Source organism: Dama dama, chromosome 26, assembly GCF_033118175.1.
Source record: "Dama dama isolate Ldn47 chromosome 26, ASM3311817v1, whole genome shotgun sequence".
Lineage (NCBI taxonomy): Eukaryota > Metazoa > Chordata > Mammalia > Artiodactyla > Cervidae > Dama > Dama dama.
Genome location: NC_083706.1, coordinates 22926289 through 22948305, shown reverse-complemented (window position 1 = coordinate 22948305; position 22017 = coordinate 22926289). Strand labels below are relative to the sequence as shown.

At 37.9% G+C, this 22017-nt stretch overlaps 1 protein-coding gene across 1 annotated transcript in view; it reads right to left on the bottom strand.

The window, feature by feature from the left end:
- The window catches only part of LAMA2 (laminin subunit alpha 2), a 659970-nt gene that overhangs the window by 209278 nt on the left and 428675 nt on the right, over positions 1-22017 (bottom strand). Inside the window, exons 23-29 of the mRNA XM_061130198.1 lie at positions 17390-17626; positions 15999-16142; positions 15089-15268; positions 14792-14980; positions 14575-14708; positions 10916-11033; positions 2250-2384 (exon numbers count right to left, since the gene is read on the bottom strand). Of these exons, the coding sequence (XP_060986181.1) occupies positions 2250-2384; positions 10916-11033; positions 14575-14708; positions 14792-14980; positions 15089-15268; positions 15999-16142; positions 17390-17626 (1137 nt within the window). The remainder of the gene's footprint in view (positions 1-2249; positions 2385-10915; positions 11034-14574; positions 14709-14791; positions 14981-15088; positions 15269-15998; positions 16143-17389; positions 17627-22017) is intronic.

Genomic DNA, 22017 nt, shown 5'->3' with positions numbered 1-22017 from the left:
TGGGGGAAGGGCGTACGTGGCACACTTGGTTTTTTCTAGAAACAAGAACAGTTTATCCAAATTCATGGAAGAACAAGAGTAATTGCATACAGATGCAGAAAAATAGGTACATGTGTTAGTGGGAGCTTGGGTTAGTTCTCTTCTGATTGCTTCTAATTTCCAGTGAAATAAGAAGCAGCAAGGCCATCAACTGAAAGTAAAGATGGAAATGGGTCTGGGAAGGGTTTGAAGCTTGAAGAGGGAAGAGAAGGTATCAAATTATCATCCAGGAAAGTGATCAAGATCCTGGACTGGAGAGATATGGCATGGTGGAACTGCAGCAGAGAGGTGCCATTTGAAGTAAGTGATAGTGAAAGTATGGTTAGACTAGTCAGCATAATCATGTGTTTTTCAACAGCCACATTCAGCTTAGAAGGCACAGACATTCGAGGAGTAGGATTTAGCCAGAGTTAGAATTCACTGAGTAAAAATGCTAGTAAATGAGTAGTAATAAGAGAAATGAACATTACAAAGCAGCGCTAATAAAGAAGGGTCATGGATATTAAGCTGGTTAAGAAAGTGAGGGCATGGGAGACATAAGGAATGATAAAAGATGTGAATGTCAATGATGAGACTAAAAATGTTGACACTGAAGTATTAAGAAATGAAAAGTGAAGTCACTCAGTCACGTTCAACTCTTTGCAACTGCATGGACTATATAGTCCATGGAATTTTCCAGGGCAGAATAATGGAGTGGGGAGCCATTCCCAGTCAGAGAGGATGGTTTACCTTGAGACTATGGAGGCTCTCAGTTCCTGATAATGCCAAGTCCTTGGAAAGGCTCGTGGAGTGAGGACAAGACACTAAAGTTAAGGGTGTGGAAGAGTTCATTTTACGCACATCGGAATCAGCAGGAATTATGCCTGAAGTGGTGCTACAGTGAATGGCAATGATGCAAATGAAAAATCTTCTCGGAATGTGGTGGGTGACCCGAGGGTTAGAAGATGATTTCAACAAGCAGGTAGAGTGGGCAAATCAATGGAGATGTGAGAATCAAAGCTGGGGGCTGTTACAGAGGAGAAAAGGTGATATAGCCCAGGTGGGATGCATGAGACAAGTGCTCGGGCCTGGTGCCCTGGGAAGACCCAGAGGGATTGGGTAGAGAGGGAGGTAGGAGGGGGGATCGGGATGGGGAATACACGTAAATCCATGGCTGATTCATGTCAATGTATCACAAAAACCACTACAATATTGTAAAGTAATTAGCCTCCAACTAATAAAAATAAATGAAAAAAAAAAAAAAGAGAGAAAGTGGTCCCACCTTCAGGGTCAGGGGAATGAAGACTGCGAGAAAAAACAGTGGCTTTCACTGGAGAGCGCGGCTGGGGGAGCAGTGTGCTGGAAAACCGCGTCTCACTTTGAGCAAATGAAGGGGAAATCAAGGGAAGAGGGAGATTATGTAGGAATTTTGCTTATTTCTGGTCAGGAGTTCCACAAGGCTCCATGGGGGTTTCAGAAGACTAGGAGAGGTGGTGAAGGAGTTCGACTGAGACACCCAGAGCTGTGTGGGGATTAGATTTTGGGGGCCCCAAGTGACACAGAAAACTCGAATATCTCCATAGTTCTGATTGTTCCAGGGATGAGAAAATGGAGTTTAGCAGGAATATCACAACAATTAAAAAAAAAAAAGAGCAGTTAAAAATTCTTAAAAAATAGTTAAATTATGGGATACCAAATCAAAGAGTGTAAAGATGATAAAGACTAGCAACATAATATGCTTGTGAAATGTACATTTTTTGAAAATGCAGGACATAAAACTACACCTATGGTATCATATAAATCTTCTTTATAAGCAAATACATAAAATTGGTGGGAAACATAAAATATTAAATGTCTATCTTAAATGTTAGATGACTTTTTTTCCTTAATAGTTTTCTATAATTTCTGAATTTCTTACAAAGAGCTTATTTTTAATTATAATCAGAAAAAAAACCCTTGTGATTCTAGTACTTGTCTAAGATGCTGTTGGTATTAATGTACTATTTCTTGACATGAGCAGTGATTTTTCCAGTTATAATTTTTAAATTATTTTTAAAAATGCATAGTATGATGTCTTTTCTTCAAATGTTCTTACACACACACACTCACACACATATGTATACAAACAATTAAGTTCCCTGCAGGTTAGCTGATCACGGCACTCAGTTTATGAATATGTGTAAGGAGAAAAGAGAGCATGGGCTTTATCCAAGAAAGGCTCAGGTGAGTACCTGGCATATGGAGGTTTCAGGGTCACACAGGTTGCTATGTCCATGACACTGACAAGGTACACAGGTTCCCAGGGTTGGTCCAGGGGTACGGCCACCTGGCTCAGTACGCAGTCGATAAAATCCTGGCATGCATGTCTGAAAGAAAACGGAGCCAATTAGGAGAGCCAACTTAGAAAGCTTTCTTTAGCAAACCTTGGGTTCTTCAGTAGTTAAAAAGAAAGATATTTTTCGTCCCATCAGTGGTAAAGGCAACACTACTTACAAACAGTGAATGTCACTTTTGATTCCTAATGTGTATTTCTGCCTGGTCCATCAAGTATACAGGCAGCATCTGTGCTATCAGATGTTAGCAAAGGAAAGATGTCATTTGCAAATACCACTCAGCCTGAACAAACTTCACATCGTCTTTTTTCTTGAGGAAGAAGTTTGTTTTTAAATAAAATTGTCATATGGACTAAAGAGAGAATCCCAATGTCCTTGACAGCCTAAAAGCTGTCTCCACTGTGCTTGATGGGTAGCTTGATGAGTCCAATGAGACTCAGCAAAAAATTAAATAAATAAAAAGTATTGCGGTTGCATTATTTATATAGGTATAATTTAAAGACTATAAAAGTAAGAAATTCAAAATAATAAGAGCTTTACACGTCTTGGGAATATTAGGCCACCAATAAAATGTATCTTTTCTTGATGTAGTTTTTTTCATCTTGCAATAAAAATCTGAGAGCAAACAGGAAACTGCTAACAAAGCTGACATACACAAAATCAAGGCTTCCATCTTCATTCGGGTTTATTATGTAAATTTATCAAGAAACATCACCGGCTTTTTGGAAGAAAGCCCATCACTCTGAAGAGGAAATGAGAACAGTTCTGTGTTCTGGGCTCAGATCTCTTAGTATGCAAAGCTGCTGCATTTATCAGCCTTTGTTGATTTATGAGTAAGAGGTAGGAGCTAGTTTTTCAGATTCCACTAAAGATTATGAAGGGATGTTATCCATGTCAACTTTTTTCCATAGGATATCTTACTCCCACTGATAAGAGAAGTGACTGCTGAATAAGCAGGGGAAAATATTAAATTAAGAACTTCTTAATGCCTTTGCATTCTTTTGGTTCTGGACCAAAAGAACCAAACCAGGGTGGAGTAGGTAGAGGTTCCTTAGAAAAAGAAAATGATCAGTAGATCAGTAATCTGCATTCTCTTGTTTGTTTAGATTTGGATAATTTGAGAATACTTCAATTAAGCACTTAAGATTCTCTCTGCTTTTATCTCGGCCTGTAGGAAATTCTAATGAGATGTAATAATGTCCTGGATTTGAGCAAGCTGATAAAACCAGGAATAGTATTCAAAATATTTGGAGTTCTATTTATCTTACGGTGGAAAAATCAGATACATGAATAAGTTTATTCATATTATTCAAAATCAAGGTTCATTTTGCTATTGTTACCAAGTAAGGTCTGGAAATTATGACTCAGGAATTCATTTAAGCACAATTGAGGCAACAATCTAAGGTGTATTTAAAAATGTTACACAGTGTAGGTTGTTCTAACTCTGGTGCATGCTGACTGTAGAATAAAATTGGATTTTCTTTGTATAGATTTCATCCTTGGATACCTATATAATTATTGTTATTTTACTGGCATATTTTCTTGGGGGGGGGTGTCTTTAAAAAACGCACAAATTGAGAGTTCCTAGCTCTATTTTTTAAATCAAACAGAAGTTTAAAACAAGTCTTACAAGAAGAATAACATTAAGAGATGGTCATTTTCAATTGAGGAATCATATGCAATTCAATGTTATGGACTGAAATCGAAAGCAGCCCTGGCAGGTGACATTTACTGTAATCCACCCAATTTCTCTATTGCTATGGCTCTTCTCTGGAAAGAGCAGGACAAAGTAGAAAAGCACCCCAGGGGGAGTACAAGTCTGGGCTTCAACTCAAGCTCTGTGTGGAAGCTTCTAGGCCCGTCTCTGTGATTCTCAACCCTGGCTGCACACAGAATCGTCTGAGGAGCTTTAACTTTAGCGTTTTACTGATACCTGGCTCTGCCCCCAGAGATTCTCATATAATTGGTGGAAAGCTGGGCCAGCGTCGGTTGTAAAACTCACAGGAGGGTCTAATAAGCAGCCAGGATTGAGAATCACTGGCACGCTCCTCACTCTCTGCTGGAAGTGTGTGTCTTTGAAGGGCATACAGACTCTGGCAGTGTGACATCAATGAATACAGAAGCCTTGATTTTCCAAGTTTGTTTTGCCTGAGGGATACAGGCAAATCACTTGGTGTCATTGAGATGTGGTTTCCTCATCCCACAAATGAGCATATGTATTAACTCAGTTGATTTCTTAAGTTTCTACAGTTCTAACACTCCAGATTAATTGTGTGTCTTTATAGATCAAATTTCTAAGAGTTAACAACAACAACAAAAAAGACTACTTCACAATACAAGGGAAATTTAAAACACTTTGTAAAGGAATGTAAATGTATTTATTCCTCTTTAATCTTCTACTCTTGTGGATCTTATTTGTATTTATTTTTTTCTGTTTTTCACATTGCTGAGGATGTTTTTTAAAATCAGATGTTTTTCTTCTCAGTCAACTAGGGCAAAATTCATGAGAATCATTATGTTTGAGTTGGGAATAAAAGAGGAAAGATAACAGCTACTTTTTAAAGTCCTGTTTAAAAATCCTTTCTGGAACAAAATAAAGAATTATTGAAAGGCAAGTAAATAAACATGGTCCTAATATTATCCCTTTTTTTCCCCCAACTCAAACTTTCCCCAAGTTCTCTTCTTCTCTTGTGCAGAAATTATTCAGAGCTCAATTTTCTTCTGCTCTTCTTCCATGTTTGTCTTCATAATATGGTATCCCATCAAAATGTTAGAACTGAACTGTACAAAAATGTGGGAGGGAGGAAAAAAGGGAACGTGAAACAAAGGGGGTAGAAAGCCAACATGCTCCAGGTGTGAGGTTACACAACACCCCTCCATCCTCCTCAGAGTTTAATAACAAAAATAGACACTTGTGCTGTTGCTGGTAAAAACACTCTCTTGTATCTTTACATAGGTTTTACAGTCAGACAATCCTGGATTTACTTCCTGTTCCACCACTTACTACAGATGACTTGTACAGATTTTAAATACTGTGGACTGAAGTTTCCTCACCTGGAATGTAAGGATGTTGCAGAACTTAGTGGCTGAGTATTAATGTATCTGGGCTTCCCAGGTGGTACTAGTGCTAAAGAACCTGCCTGCCAATGCAGGAGACATAAGAGATGTGGGTTCGATCCTTGGGTTGGAAAGATCCCCTGGAGGAGGACATGACAACCCCCTCCAGTGTTCTTGTCTGGAGAATCCAATGGACAGAGAAGCCTGGCAGGCTATAGTCCATAGGGTCACAAAAAGTTGGACATGACTGAAGTGACTTTAGCATGCAAGCAAATATTCATGTATCTAGGTTTTTTGAGCCAGGTTCAAATAGCTGTTCGCTCTCTTCTCACTGTGTGATAAAGGGCATGTTTCCTAACCTGCCTGGACTTCCATTTCCTCACCCATAAAATGAGAATCACATTATACTCAGTGTTGGTGTAAGTATATTAGGGAATGCACCAACACTGTGAAGGGTACAGTAAGCATGCAATAAACGGTCAGTTGTGTGTGTGTTTTTTAACAGGGTTGCTGTGAGGATTAAATGAGATGATGTGTGTGCGTAGCACTTGAAATTTAATAAATCAATATGAGTTTTTTCTATTCCAGGTAACTTTTTAGATACAGTCATTGAGAATGTACCAAAAAAAAAAAAAAAAAGGCAACGGTAATTGTTCTTTACTGCATCGGGAAACACACAATGTATGCTGCTTACCCATACCATGTTCCTTAATATTTAATGACCATGAAAAGAGTCTTTGGGTCTTCCATGCACAATTAAAGTGGTAAAGGACATCCCCAGAAGTATGCATGTATAAGAAAAACAGTCTAGTCTTACTATTTTGTCTTTTGAGTTTTATGAGCTGGTAATAGGTATACATTGAGGATTTAAAAAATTATTTTTGGCAGTCACCTGACAGTTTGTGGGAGATGATCCAGTATATACTAACCATTCAACCGTGAGTCAGAAACACTATTAAAACATGATGGAAGGGGAAAGAAGATGAAATGAACAAAGCATCATCAAGAGATCATCTGTGAATATCTGATTTCCATGATCTTATTGCAGAGAACCACATATTCAATGCTGAATAGTTTCAGTTTCTGCATACACCCTAACCTGAGATTAGGTCAGGTGAGAAAACAATGTTAACTGAGATAAAAATGAGGAGCAGCTTAGGTAAAGTATGGTAATCTAAGTGGCTCCCAAAACAGCAAATGTGATGAGGAAATTGCGTCTTTTATTTGATATCTAAAGGTAATCCAGTCTCTACTTCTAATGATAAATTATAAAAAGTAATCATTTCTAGAACTGACATTTTCAATGAACAGGGCTATAGTATTATAATCCTACAGGTAATAGACAATGCTAGGTCCTCACACTGGCTGTATTTACCATGGTAACTAACACTTAATTTTGTTTACTTGCAACCACATTTCTGTACAAAAACATGAACTGAGTAGCTTGCAAATGCAGATGTCTCTAGAATACCCTACATTTGGTGAAAATATTGTAAAGGAATTGCTTTGTGTATTCATGACCCAAAGCATATGTTACTAGAATGGGATGTATTATTTTAAACTTGTCCTTGGTTCTTGCTTTGATGATGAGATTTTATGCCTGAGTAATTATACTTTAAAATCAAGATGAATTATAAACAAGATGCATAATGGATTAGAGGCAATGGGTTATGGAGAAAACCTCAGGTACCTTATTATAAGAGATCGGTCTTTATCCCCTAATCTTGCCACTAAAGATATTACTGTAGTTATTGTCTGTCCATAGGAGCTTAAGTGAAATTCACAGGACATAGGTAAGCCACCAATGCAGATCATAGTTTGTATGTATGTCTAGTTTTTCTTGATTTTTTTCATATAACATTTGCTTTATTTGTGCTAATTTATATTTTCATATAATGATGGAAAGTTCCTAAAATTAATGGGAAAGTATATTTTAGAATATACTATTAATAATATACTATATTTAGATAATAATATACTATATTTAGAATATACTATTAATAATATATTATATTTAGAATATACTTTTAAATAAGCCTGTTGATTATAACCAGATGAGTTTTAACATTTAAAATCTGGAATGCAAGGGGTGTGTGTGTGTGTGTGTGTGTGTGAGTGAAAGTAGATTACATTAAAATCATTTGCTTCTTTGCTAATATTTTTCTTCATAAGGGAAGAGTATTCTTTTAATAAATGCAGAAAATATAGCTGTAGTAAGTTTCTCTTCAAGATGTCTAAAGGTCAATCTTGAATACTTACTCAATATCTTGTATAGAAAAATAATATCGTAGGACCAGAGAATGTTGGAACTACAAAACCCAACCTGCAATTTTACAGATTGGATAACTATATAATAACTAAGGCTGATAGCAATTAAGGGATTGAGCAAGGTCACACAGTGAGACAGCAGTGCAGCCAACATTCCTTGGGATAAATAAAATTCCACCTTTTGTCCAGAAAAATCTCAAATTCTCTCCATCTTTTATCTTTTTTCATGTTCACTGAAACGGTAGCATATTCTGTATGTGCCTTTTTCACTGTCATTTTTTCACATCTCCACTGTGTGTACGTATGTATATTTCACATGTATTGGGTTGTTATTTGAAGTACAATATACATACTTATTGTGCTCGGTCACTCAGTTGTGTCTAACTATTTGTGACCCCATGGTCTGTAGCCCAGCAGGCTCCTCTGTCCATGGAATTTTCCAGGCAAGAATACTGGAGCAGGTTGTCATTTCCTTTTCCAGGGATATAGTTACTGGTGTGTGTGCAAAAGTATATACGTGTATGAAGGAGTTATGACAATAAGGAGATGGATTATTTGTTCATTCAAATAAATATTGCTGCTCAGGGCAGTCACAGAGCTAAAAATCTATTCCAAAAATATTTCACAGATATTTACAGTTATTCTTATGAAATGGTTTTCTGACTATGTGAAATTCATATGATGATCACTAAGTTGAAATGGCATTTCAATTTACAATGGAGATTTTATATGTATATTTTCATTTACATTAATCTACATGATGATTGTACAGGTTAAAAAAACCCCAAAGTCCAGTAACAAAAAGCAAATGCCCTGTTCAGCTGGAGAAGTTAGGGAGGATTCACCCAAACCAAATGTCTTTCTCTTTTCATCATACCATGCCACCTCTCAGGAGAGTCATAGTCATTGTTTTAAATTTGTATTTCACCTGCCTTGAAAGCCATACGTAATAGAACTTTTCAAATCCTATTTACAAAAGCTATACAAAATTAGAGTCCTCCTTCATTATCTGCCAGGAGATTAGTTCCAGGAGTTTCTGTTGATCCTTAAATCTGACTCAGCTCTCTCATATCCATGGATTCAGCATTAGTGGATTCAACCAACCACGGATGGAATTTTTGACTGCAGTTGGTTGGATCTATGGAATGGAAACTGGTGGAGGACCAGTTTATTTACTGAAAAAAATTCACACATAAGTGGATCCAGGCAGTTCAAAGTTGTTCAAGGGTCCACTATATTTATAAACAAATACACAGATGTAGAACTATTTATTCCAGTAATAATACTATTAACCACATTAACTAATAGTGACTCCACCAGGCACTGTGATAAGTGCTTAAGTTCTAGCTCATTTAGTCTTTCTGTGATTCTTGGGCAGTAGAAGGGAGAGATGTTAAAAATATCTAACTGGTGTATGTGGTGGCCACCAACCAATCTAAGAGGAAAGAATTTGTGCTGTAGAACTGGAGCAAGCCCTGGAGGCCCCTCCCAGGCCAGCCAGCTGCTGCACTGAGGGGTCTGAAGGGGAGGAACCAGGTGTGGGGGCACTTACTCAGGGTCTTGGGTATTTACCAGCTGAAGCCCAAGCAAGTTTATAAGCTGCACAAGGTCTCAGCCTTAGCATATAATGAAGTAGAGATTCAAACCCAGGTCAGGTTGTCAGCAATTCCACCTTTCCCTAGATCATACCCTGAATCTGCCTGCAATGTAGGAGTACCCAGGAGACCTGGGTTTGACTCCTGGGTTGGGAAGATCACCCTGGAAAAGGAGATGGCAACCTACTACAGTGTTCTTGCCTGGAGAATTCCATGAACAGAGGAGCCTGGCAGGCTACAGTCCATAGGGTTGCAAACAGCTGGACATGACTGAATCGACTTCAGTTCAGTCACAGCATGCCAGGCTTCCCTGTCCTTCACCAACACCCAGAGCTTGCTCAAACCCATGTCCATCAAGTTGGTGATACCGTCCAACCTTCTCATCCTCTGTCATCCCCTTCTCCTCCTGTCTTCAATCTTTCCAAGCATCAGGGTCTTTTCCAAGGAGTCAGTTCTTCACATCAGGTGGTCAACTTCCATATCAGGTGGAGTTTCAGCTTCAGCATCAGTCCTTCCAATGAACACCCAGGACTGATCTCCTTTAGGATGGATTGGTTGGATCTCCTTGCAGTCCAAGAGACTCTCGAGAGCCTTCTCCAACACCACAGTTCAAAAGCATCAATTCTTCGGCACTCAGCTTTCTTTGTATTCCAACTCTCGCATCCATACATGACCACTGAGAAAACCGTAGCTTTGACTAGATGGACCTTTGCTGGCAAAGTAATGTCTCTGCTTCTTAAAATGCTGTCTAGGTTGGTCATAGCTTTTCTTCCAAGGAGCAAGAGTCTTTTAATTTCATAGAAGTGACTTAGTACAGCACAATTAAGATTTAATATTTGTAAAAGTTAAATTGGTTCAGTTGGTAAAGAATTGGCCTGCAATGCAGGAGACCCAGGTTCCATCTCTGAGTCAGGAAGATCCTCTGGAGAGGATGTGGCAGCCCACTCCAGTATTCTTGCCTGGGCAATCCCGTGGACAGAGGAGCCTGGTGGGCTACAGTCCATTGCCAGAGTTGAACACGACTTAGCAGCTAAACCACCACCACACAGTAAAAATCTAGAAAATTCACCAGTTCTGAAGATAGTCAAATGAATATCTCAGAAAGTAACAAATGCAGTTTTAAAAATATAATGACTGAAGCAGAGTGGCACTGTCGGAACAATATATGTCCTTCTGAGAAGCCTATGTTAAAGGGAACAGTCTGATATTTATTGCCTAAATTCTGACATACTGTATTTAAAAACAATCTCTCAAATTCTCTCAAATCCCAATATAATCTTATCTCATAATCACTGAAGTTTCAATGTCTCTAACTGTTCATAAAGAAGTGCCAAGAAAACAGATCAGATGCAGTAAATGGGCCTTAAGAAAATATTATTTCCCGTTTCATATTTTTACAAATCTTTTAATTTTTATTAAATATTTCCCTTGAGTTGTGATTCCTACTTCTAGGGAACAATAACATCATCTTCTTATTGCAATCACATACTGTGAGTGGAAGATCAAATAAAATAGGTTGAGGGTATGCCGGGTTGAGGGTATGCCTGAAAGTAAAACCGATTGCACCAAAGGTGGTCCTGGGAGTATTTCCATTCAGCTGGTTAAGTAAGTCGGGCTTAAGCAGGTTAGTCGGAGCCAGCTTACCTCACAGGAAAAGCCAGAATAGCCTGGGGGACAATCACATTTTTCTATCAAGTGAGCTGGAAGAGTCACTGCTGTGATGCGTCCTTGTTCAGCTACCTCCATTGAGATTTCAGAAATCCTGGAAACAGCAAGCAAATACTTAGATGGCAGTACCAGTAAATTAAGCTCACCTAGCGAACACTCAATCCTGCAAGAGGGGTCTTCCCAAGGTTTTGTTAACAACCACAAACTCATTCTACTGTTTTGAAGCTGCTAAATTCTAGGGGCGCTATGTTCCACATCTTACCCCTGCATTTTGACTTCCTCAAAGCGTGAGATTCCACATTAGCAAAATATTCACATAAATCATAAAGTGTTTAGGAAATTAGATGTCTGATGTCCTGTTGAGAAGTTATTATAAAGAGTTTCCCTCTGCTTCTAAAAATGTGAGTGGCTTCAGGTAGACATGGCCAATTAATTAGATATTTTCATTCTTTCAAACAGACAACCCAAGGTCATTCTCTGTTGGCAAATCTCCTGTCATTACTAGTGAAATTGCTTTTACTTTGCAACTGGTCCCAATTTCTTGCTCTTGGATCTCTGAACATTCTTTCAAGAACTTTAGAAAACCACCTAGAAAAACAATGTTTGAGCATAATATAGTAATATTGATCTCTTTCTGAAGATAAAGAACCTCTCAAACTAACTTAACCCACCTTTCCTATTGGTGGAAAGGTCCTTGTAATTGAAAAAAATTATTCACAGTGAAAATACTGATACTTTTTGCAGTAATTTGAAATTATACATTAAAAATATATGCAGTCCATAAACTCAGACTATTTCATGACTGACTAACTGGTAACATGAAATGTTCTGCAAATAAACTTTTAAATGAGACAATGAATAGTTTTGCTTCAATAAAAGGCACCTCTAAAAGCTTAAGGAGCTTGAATCATAAACTTTATAACAGGCATAGGTAGGTTTTATTGGTACTGAATTATGAATGCACATTCTGATTTGGCTCCTATTGTAATCTGCGATCTGAAGACCAGCCAGCTTTTATGAAACACATGTTCAGTTAAAATTCAGATTTCATTCTCCTCTTCTTGTAGATGCACAGCATTTGTGATATGTAAATAAACCACTCCCCTCCTTTAAGGAGGACTCTGCATTCTCTGAAGGAGTAAGAAGGTAACCTGGTGGTTGTTGAGAAGTCATCTCAGCTGGTATTTCATGGTATTCTATAACCTGAGGAGTTACTAGCATCATCTTCCCTCCTCTGGAACATACACACACACAACAGACTAGTGAGTATTTAAAAATCAAATGGAACCTGAATGGTGTTATCAATAGACATTTCTGTAACACATTATCTTTTTTTCCCCTGGGGAATGAGAGACTGACTGTTTTGCCTGAATCAAGGATTTAGCCAAACTCCAAAAAACAAAGTTGTTAAGATCTTCAAATAAATTTTTGTAACAGAGTAAAAAAGCAAAGAAAAAAGGAAATTTCAGCGTTGACATGTACGAAGTTGGAATCTCAAACCACATATATAAAAAACTCTTTGCTTCTGAGACTGTCTAAATTTGTAACTGAATAAAGAAGTGGGGTTCTGTCTTAACTATGTTGAGAGGAAAACTCAAACATACTTCTGATCTTTGTCAAAATTCCTTGTCTTACAAAATCAAGTGCTGATCCACTGGTTTCTTTGTTTTTATCATTACTAGGTGTTCACTCTAGTTTTTATTGACTCTAGAAAAAGTGAAGTATTTACTTATTTTAATGTTTTTAAAAAGTAAATCCTAAGCCAAAGTATATTATTTAGTGAGGTATATGAAATAAAGTGATAAGAGAAAGGGACTTATGGGAAAAAGCAGACTTAAGGTGCAGAAAGGTGGGGATCAGTGTGAGAGGTGAAGAAAGCATGATGAAAAATGCAGGAGAACATCGTTTCTATCAGATCTACTAACAAAGTGTTCTGTGTACTAGCAAACTTTTTTACTAAAGCAGGGAACAATTTTCAAAATAACATATTTGCACACTCACAAGGTTACTTGAGGTCTTCTACAATATGTGAACCTGTTTGGCTTCTGTCACCTAATTTATATTTGATATTCTAAAATAATTAACAATATAATTGACAGGATATTTTAGTTCACGCTTTTTAAAATTATTTCATGGAAAGAATCTCCTGCTTGGGATTGACATATACACATTTTTATATTTAAAATATCAATAGATATCCAACAAGACCCTATGATTAAAAAAAATAATCTCCTGTCAGAAATAAGAAATATGAAAAACAAATCAAAGCAATATAGACTTGAAAGGGAATTTTGGTCCTTGATTTTGTCTCTACTTCTGGTATAATCACAAGAGCAATATGGATCTTCTACAATAAAAAAAGGATTTTCTGCCACATGCTTAATAATGGAAACATTTGAAACATGGTATTTTTAGATTCATTGATTTGTCAATGAGAGGGTTCATAATTTTGTTTTCTTTTGCTTTCCTGTGTTGATCTACTATTTTGTTACATAAGATTATTTTTAAATATCTATTGACATATTCTTACATATATAATAGAGACACTAACATGCCAGAGAAACAGACTATCTGTAAAAACTCAACTTTCTGCCTCCATGGTAAACATTTAGCTACATCTGTACAGTTCCTCACTGTATCTCATTAGATAAAGTTTTTGTTATACTTGAGGCACATGACCTCAAGTAAACATGTGTACTCACGATGTTGAAGTATCACAACTTCTCCATTATTTATTTTCTCTTTATTCTATCACTTTTATGTATATCTTGCTGCTAATTCTTCCCCCTCCCTGGTCCATGGTATATAAACATGCTTACTTGTCTCTCAGATTAAACAATCATCCCTTGACCTTTGATATGACCTCTTTTTTCTCTTTTATAACTTTATTCACAGAAAACAATAGTCTACACTCATAATATTAGATTCATTGTGTCCCATTCATTCCTCAAAACTTTGAGGCTCTTTCTGCCCTAGAACTTCACTAAAACTGGCATGGTAATTGTTACTGGTGATTCTAACTTTCAAAGAGCCTCATTTTAATTGTCCTCTCTGGGTCATTAAAAAACCATACCCACACGTTTACAGTACTCTCATCTTTTGGCTTTCATGACAGTCATTTTTGCTCTTCTTCTGTGTACTTTCTTATTCAATGTGATCCCCAATCTTTTCACATCATAAGGCAGAGGGAAGATGGCTATATCGTGTAACACACTGGAGTGAGAGGCTGCAAATGCATATGGTTGGAAGAGACAGGACCAACTTGGCCCTGCCCAGCTCCCCTGAGGGCTGAAGGAGGACACTTTCTCAGCAATCTCACAACGTATTTATAGCCCAGCAGCAAACTCTCTCTACCCTGCAGGACATTGTCTCCTGAATTTCTGCTTAGCATCTGAAATTCACCATGTTGAGGATCAGTTCAATATTTGCCCCCTTAATCTTGCTTCTGGTTCTGTTTCTCTTGTTGGGGAAATGGCAGTGATAACTCACACCAGGTGACCCGGATGTCATTCTTGACTAGTCTTCTGTCATCACACTAGCAACCCAACTTCTAAATCTTTCTTGTCTCATATCTCACTGTTCTTTCTTATAGACTCAAGAAGAAGAAACTAACTTGGATATCTATTATAGTTTACCTGCTTTGTCTCATGATATTTCCATATGTAGCCTTGATAAGAATATAATGGATATCATATAGTACATCCAAGAAGTCTTCACGGGTCACAGTTCTGCTGATTCGAGGATCATCACCATAATACTTCCATTCTTTCTGTTAACAAGAAAAGAGACCACTGTGAAGAAACTCAGTGCAAATCCATTGGCAACATGGCACGCAACACCTAACCACCTTACCTCTGTCATTTCAATTTCATGCCTTGTCAACTGGCCAATCAGAGGAGCAGCCACATGCCTGATGATAATCCTTGCATGAGCAGGAGTTCCACCTCGAATGATAACTTGCGGGTTGTATGTAGAGAAACCTGTTTCTTCCCTAGCTTCGAAATAGATAGTGTACTTGAGTTTACCACCATAGGCCATCAACTGACGAAATATAATGAGAAATGATGAGTTAGATAAATCTCCGAATAGCATTATTCTAAAAGCATGTTTTATTTTGCTCTCATGTGACTTCAACATTCTTGTCCTTACCTTCTTTCCTTCAAATTGTTCTGGAAGTTTCCAATAAAAAGGTTCCAAATGGAGCTCTTGTCTCACCAGGTCCATGTGTGCAACGATCTCCGGATGTTGAAAAATGATGCCTTTTGTAGTCGTGTGCTGCAGGGCCTCATCCACCAGCGGCAGGATGGTCTGCTCAGCCTTCAGCGTCACCTTTGTGGGAATCAAAACACAGCAGGGGGTTGAGTGTAAGTCTTTGGAGGTCTTCTCTAAAAGGACTGCGTGGAGACTTCCCTGGTAGCTCAGGCTGTAAAAGGACTGCGAGTCTATCTGCGGCCCCGTCCCCTTATGACGAAGTGTTCTCATAAGAAACATAACTCACGGGCAATAAAGACAGGAGAAGCGATAAACCCTTTGGACTTGTTTGCCTAGTGAAATCTACAACATCAGTGAAACTGGTCTTTTACACTAACAAAAAGTAGAGTTGGAAGGTAGGAAGGGTTAAAGGAAAATTAAGGTTAAAAATGAACATTTTTCCACCCTAAAGAGCGACAATTCTCTAAGGCTGGTTGGAATAAATGAGCGACCAGTTCAGATTTTCATTACTACATGAGCACACATCTACTTTCTTGCTCTAATGCTCTCGCTTTGTAGAAGGCAGCCTCTTCCCATCCCCAGACATAACATTTCCCTTGTAATGTTTTCCTTGCTCACTTGGCATCTACTTCCTTATCCACAGCAAACGAATACTTTTAAGAAAGAATAAAAAAGACATCTACTCCCATCATCTAATGGCACACAGCCCGGCTACCAGCTCTAAACGTGCTCGGGGAAAGGCTGCTCAAATGCTTTGCCGTTTTCTCCTGCCCCTTGGTGCCTGGCTAAAAGATGCCAGCAGGAGCCAACGTTACACCGTTACAGGGCCCAGCAGGACCTCACTCACCCACGCACGGATCAGCCCTTTGGCTTCAGAGCACTGGGTAGTGGCGCCAAAGCAATAGCAGCTGCTGCAGCCAAGTGGGTTCTTGGCCTCAAGCCCGAACTTGCCAGGCCGGCACCTGTCACAGCGGATCCCTTCCACATTCACCTGAAGAAAGAGGAGACTTCTTCAGAGTCCGTATGGGGAAGCTGGGAGAGAACTAAACTCAGGAGAATGTTTAAAGAAAATGAAACAAAAATAAATAAATAAAAGAACACTGAATATTAGACTCACATCTCAAATAGCAGAGTAGGTCATCTCTTTGTTAGCATGTCATTGGTCTAAAAAACATTTTATTTATAACTACATATGTTATTAAGAATATTGTATATTATTTTATTTTAAATTTAAGCGGCACATTTCCTACTATCCCACTGTGAGGATTATGAAAGAGTCATTAGAATTTTGAAAGTGAAATGAAATTTCACTGATTCCTAGACAGTGATGTGATGCAAAGTTGTGAAAAGCAAGAAAGATGTTAAAATATAGATTCATATAGATATTATGGAATACTGAATATACACACATATAGCATGTATTAAATGTAATATATAACCATAATATGTAATAATGCACCATCATACTTTTTGTTTTGTCTAGGACTTTTAATGGCAGAAGCTTTCATTTTCCTAAATTCTCAAGACTCTTCACAACCTCTCCAGATTTCACCTTCCTGTTTCCTCGGACCCTCTTTGCATAGACTTTTCTTGAAAATATACTAATACTTCTGACCCAGTCTTTACTGCATTTATCCTGGGATTGATTTTCCAGAAATATCTTAGGGGGAAAAAATCCTTCTTATCATTTTTAATCAACTGTTTTTCTACATCACTTAACAATATTAATGAGGGCTGAAATTTGCATATAGTCACTATTTGTAATGTCAGTGTTTATACTTGATGAAATTTTACTGAACTTCCACATCAGTAAATATATTTTTCAGTGTACAGTGATTGCGGATTAATTTGAAGAGTAACTTTTTTAAAAAATAAACTTTATCATTTAGCTGTGGTTTTCTCTAGTGATGCTTAAGAGAACTGACTTCTTTTCTCTTCCAGATTATTTTTGTTTAAGAAAAGTGAATATGTAAAGAGAAACTAAACTTTACTTTCTAAAATATATCATTCATTTGAGCTAGGGAAAAAAAATTGGGTTCTGGTTGAAAATAAGTTCTTAAAAATCAGTGCTTATCTATATGTCAGGAAAAGTCTCTGTGTCTGGCAATGAATTTTCATATGTCATTCTTTTTGGCTAAATGATGAAGGAATAAATAACTGAAGTTAAAACAGCAATGCAAATAGAACTGAGTAAGGTGTTTGTTTTCTTTTTCCTTCCTGAATTTCAGCAACACATACCTTACAAGTGCACTGCCCAGTCTGATCGATGCAGGAGCATCTTTTAGTCTCTAAATCACAGGTTGAGTCATCAGTCCCTGGCAGGAAGCAGTCACAGGGACTGCAGTGAGGGTAGTTCCAGTGACCTCGAGTGCACTCTGTACATTTTGCACCAGAGAATTTTGGATGACACTTGCATTGGCCTGTGTTTATATTGCACTGGAAATCCAAGGAGCCTACTGAGCTGCAGTTACAAGCCTACAGAGGAGATAAAAACAGCAACAATTAACACCATTTCACAGGCAATATCTTTAAATTTTAATTCTAATGCTTCTATGCTTCCATTAAGTACATATTAATCATGTGTCTGTTATATGCTTTGTACTGTTCTAGTTGAGTCGCTTGGGAAACATTGGTGAACATAATGCTAAAATTGCTTCCTGCACTTACTAAAATATATGAGTGTCCAGAAACCATAAAGCTATTGAATAAGAAAGAAACTGCATTTTCTCTCTTTGTGGTGAGGAGAAGTTAGGTATAGATTTTCTTCAAACACCTCTTGTTTCAGAGTAAACTTCTGACAAAGCCATTTTACCTTATCATTTCATTTTTACAGCATTTATTGTTTAGAGACATATATTACAGTTTTGTCAAGGGAGAGAATATATAAATGTAACACAATGGAATAAGCATGATATAATAGGCGAAGTGCAAAATCCTATGAAAGTATATAAAAAGTACCAAACCAGATGTGGGGAAGCCAGGGAGAATTTAGAGGAAAAATGATACTAGGATTTTTTTTTTAGAGTTAAGTTTGCAGACAAGCCTGATTTGAGGTGTCTTGCTGGTAACCTTTTTTTCTTCTTCCTAGATATACATAGGATCTTCTCTTAATTTATGTAATGTGATATCTTGCTAGAATTTATACAAGTTTGAGTCTTTTAAAAAATTAATTTACTGGAACATGGTGAGCTTTTTCAGTTTGAGAATACAATTGTTTTTTAATTCAGTACTATTTCTTTAACTTTGTTATCGATTTTTACTCCTGTTCTGATTTATAAATTTTCTTCTTCAGGATCACCTGTAATTCTGAAAGTACATAGTTTCTGTCTACCTGTCAAATCTATAATGTACTAATGTCTTCTGCAGTTACCTCCCTGTTTGCCTCTCAAATTTGTTTTTTTCACTCTTGCTCTCCTACACAGCGAAAACTCTGTTGTATGTACACACCATCAATGCTTATTTTAATTACAGTATTGCATTTTTAGCTTCTTTTCAATAATTTTTTCTTTTTTTTTCAATAATTTTTTGGTTTCACCTCAGCAGCAATTTTCAATTTGCTGCTCATCCACGTGTCTTGTCTTCTATTCCTTAAGGCTTTCTGCTTCTGATTTAGAGCTCAAAGCTCCTTGAATTTAAATGAAAATTTAAGTGAATTACTAAAATGTTATTTAAGATCTTGGAATACATCATTTTCAGAGATGAGCCCGTGCCAAGGATCTCTCTGCTGTCTCTGAGCTCTAAACTCACTGCTCTTTGCCTTGTTTTATGACATTATAGTTAGACCCCTATGGACATTTCCCCCTGGCCAGTAGCAGAATGTTAAAATTAGTCATTAGAGGGTCCAGGAGAGACCCAAAGAAGGCCATGGTGATAGAAAGACATTTCTCTTCTGGGTTGTGGTTGTTCGTTACTATCATCATCACTATTATTGACTTATTTAGCATGGGATCCCAGAGGTCCACAAGGAATTCCAAGCTGAGCCATCAGGCCACTCTCTCCCCTGCTGTAGGTCTGCACTCAAGCTCTGACCATGACAGGCTACTTCTCAGTAGCCCCAGCAAGTCTGCGTCCTCCAGTGACGATGGGCAGTGTCTACAGGCCTGCACTTGTCCATAAACTCCGGCAAGTTATTTATTATCTTTGTTGTTGCTGTCATTGTACCACCAGCAGGCTGTGTATCCCTGTGGTTGCCACACTCTCTCCAAAGATGTCTGAACCCGAGTATCGCTGGGAGTGGGGAACGGGGGAAGACCTTGCTTCCTTTCCGGTCCACCCCCTTACTCTTGGGGCTTCCCTGACAGCTCAGGTAAACCACCTGCTTGCAATGCAGGAGACTCGGGTTTGCTCCTCGGGTCAGGAAGATTTTCCTGAAGGGAATGGCTACTCACTCCAGTATTCTTGCCTGGAGAATCCCATGGACAGAGGATCCTGGCGGGTCCAAGGGGTCACAAAGAGTAGGACACAACTGAGTGACTAACACTTTCACTTTCCCCTCACCCTGGAAGTAGTAGCTACTCTTTTGTACCTACCACTTCAGGATCTTTTATATCCCTTTTTTTAATCCTTTTTGTAACTAACTTTTACCAGTTAACAATTCTTTATATTCTACTGTCCCTGTTTATATTTGACTTCCCTGGTGGCTCAGACAGTAAAGTGTCTGCATGTAATGCAGGAGACTTGGGTTCAATCCCTGGGTTGGGAAGATCCCCTGGAGAAGGAAATGGCAACACACTCCAGTACTCTTGCCTGGGAAATCCCATGGATGGAGGAGCCTGGTAAGCTACGGTCCATGGGGTCGCAAAGAGTTGGACACGACTGAACGATTTCACTTTCTTTCTTTCTTTCCCTGTTTAAGTTTCCCTGGTGTGGTTTCTGTCTCCCTAGAGGGTATCACCTCTCTCTGTGTCTGAGTTTACCTCCATCAGGGTTTGTACTTAAGTCTATGACCTGACTCTTTTTGGGACTTTCCTATTAATCTTCCTCCTCAGAACTACAGCTCTATGGAAGACTCATACACATAGTGACTCGCCAGATTTCCAGATCCAAGTCTGGCTGGATCTCATTTGCCATTTCTCACACTTTCATTGCTCAGCTCAATTCTTACATCCACCGCTACTAAAGCAATGCGTGCTTCTGCTCCTGCCAACAGCTGAGTTATGGGACACCTCTTTCCAGGATGTGATGTACAATCACCAGCGTCCCATCTATTATCTCTTTCCTGTCCAAATGTTTGGTAAAATATCTTCTCAGATTCTGATGTTAAAATATCACCTGGCCTTATTTCTGGTATCCTTATGATTCAGTATTTTTCTGTCTTCACTGTTCTCCAGTAAAAAGACCTGCAGTATGGAATGCTACTAAAAGTTATTTTAAACTCAAAGGACTAAAAGTGATTATTTATTACACTACAAACATTGCCATAGTTTCAAAAGCATAGAACAAAGTACTGTCATCACGCCAAGTAACTTGTTCTGATAGAACATCAGATGTAGAATGAGAATTCAAAATAAGGATGATTGACTTATCCACTTAAGTAATTTTTCCTTACTTATTTAAACAAAATTGGTCATAATCAGAAATATAAATCTATGATATGCTATGGAAACTATAATCACACAATAAATTTTAAAATTGTCTTATGATATATTTAACTAAAATAAATGTATTAGACTTTATTAACTAAAATAACTTTCTTTAGACTTTAAAATATGAAGTATCTATTTCTCAATTTATTATATAAAATGAAAGCATTAATTCTTAAAAACTAGTAAAAAAAATTGGGACCTTTTCAAATTGGGAAGTTTATTCAGGAAGTTATAGTAGAGAATAAATGAGACCATTAACCATATGTTTAGATGATACTATAGCCAACATGAAACTTAAATCATAATTAGCTGTAATGTTTGTTTAGCAATAGAGGATTTACGCACTGTTCCCCTGCTAGTGAAAGATGGCAGGCTTTATATTCTACTTCAATAAAGGCTCAAATGATGTGTGTGCTCACACCTCAGCACAGAGAAATTATCCATGACACAAAGAAAGGAAAGCTATAAATCTCAAAAATCACTGTTCATTGAGATTATAGTCATACAAGATTTTAAATAGTAGAATACATCCTCATAAATAATTGTGAGGGCTCTAGAAGTTGTTTGTAATTGTTCATAATGATGAAGTGTCTAGCTATTCGGAAATTTAGATTTGTAACAGTGGTTCAAAGTAATTAAAAAATTTCAACTTCAGTCAACATAGTATTTACTCAATGATCACTAAATGTAAAGATACAAAACATATAAATATTTAAAAAAAACTTGGCCTAGGGTCTTCGCTGGTAGTCCCGTGGTTGAGTCCGCTTTGCAATGCATGGGATGCAGGTCAGATTCCCTGGTCCAGGGAGATCCCACATGCTGTGGAATGACTAAGCCTGTGCACCACAACTGCTGAGCCTGAATTCTAGAGCCTTCGAGTGGCAACGACTTAGCTCAGGTACGGCGACTGCTGAAGCCTGTGCACCCTAGAGCCCGTGTTCCACAGGAGAAGCCACTGCAATGAGAAACCCGCATTCCGCAATGAGTGAGCAGCCCTCACTTGCTGCAACTAGAGAAAGCCTGCCCACAGCAACAAAGACCCAGCACAGCCAAAAATAGCTAAAAGAACATAAATAAGTAAAGTTATTGAAAAAACCTTACTTGGTCTGCATTCATCCATCATCTGTTGCAAAGCAAAACCTGGCAGTCATCCCTAAGCCTTTGCTTTCTTATTCCTTAAATAAATGAATTCAGCCATATCTTATTCAGTCATAAGAGTTGTAATTTAACCTGCCCTCTAAACACTAGTGGATAATTGAGGCCAAGCTGCTACGGGGCTTC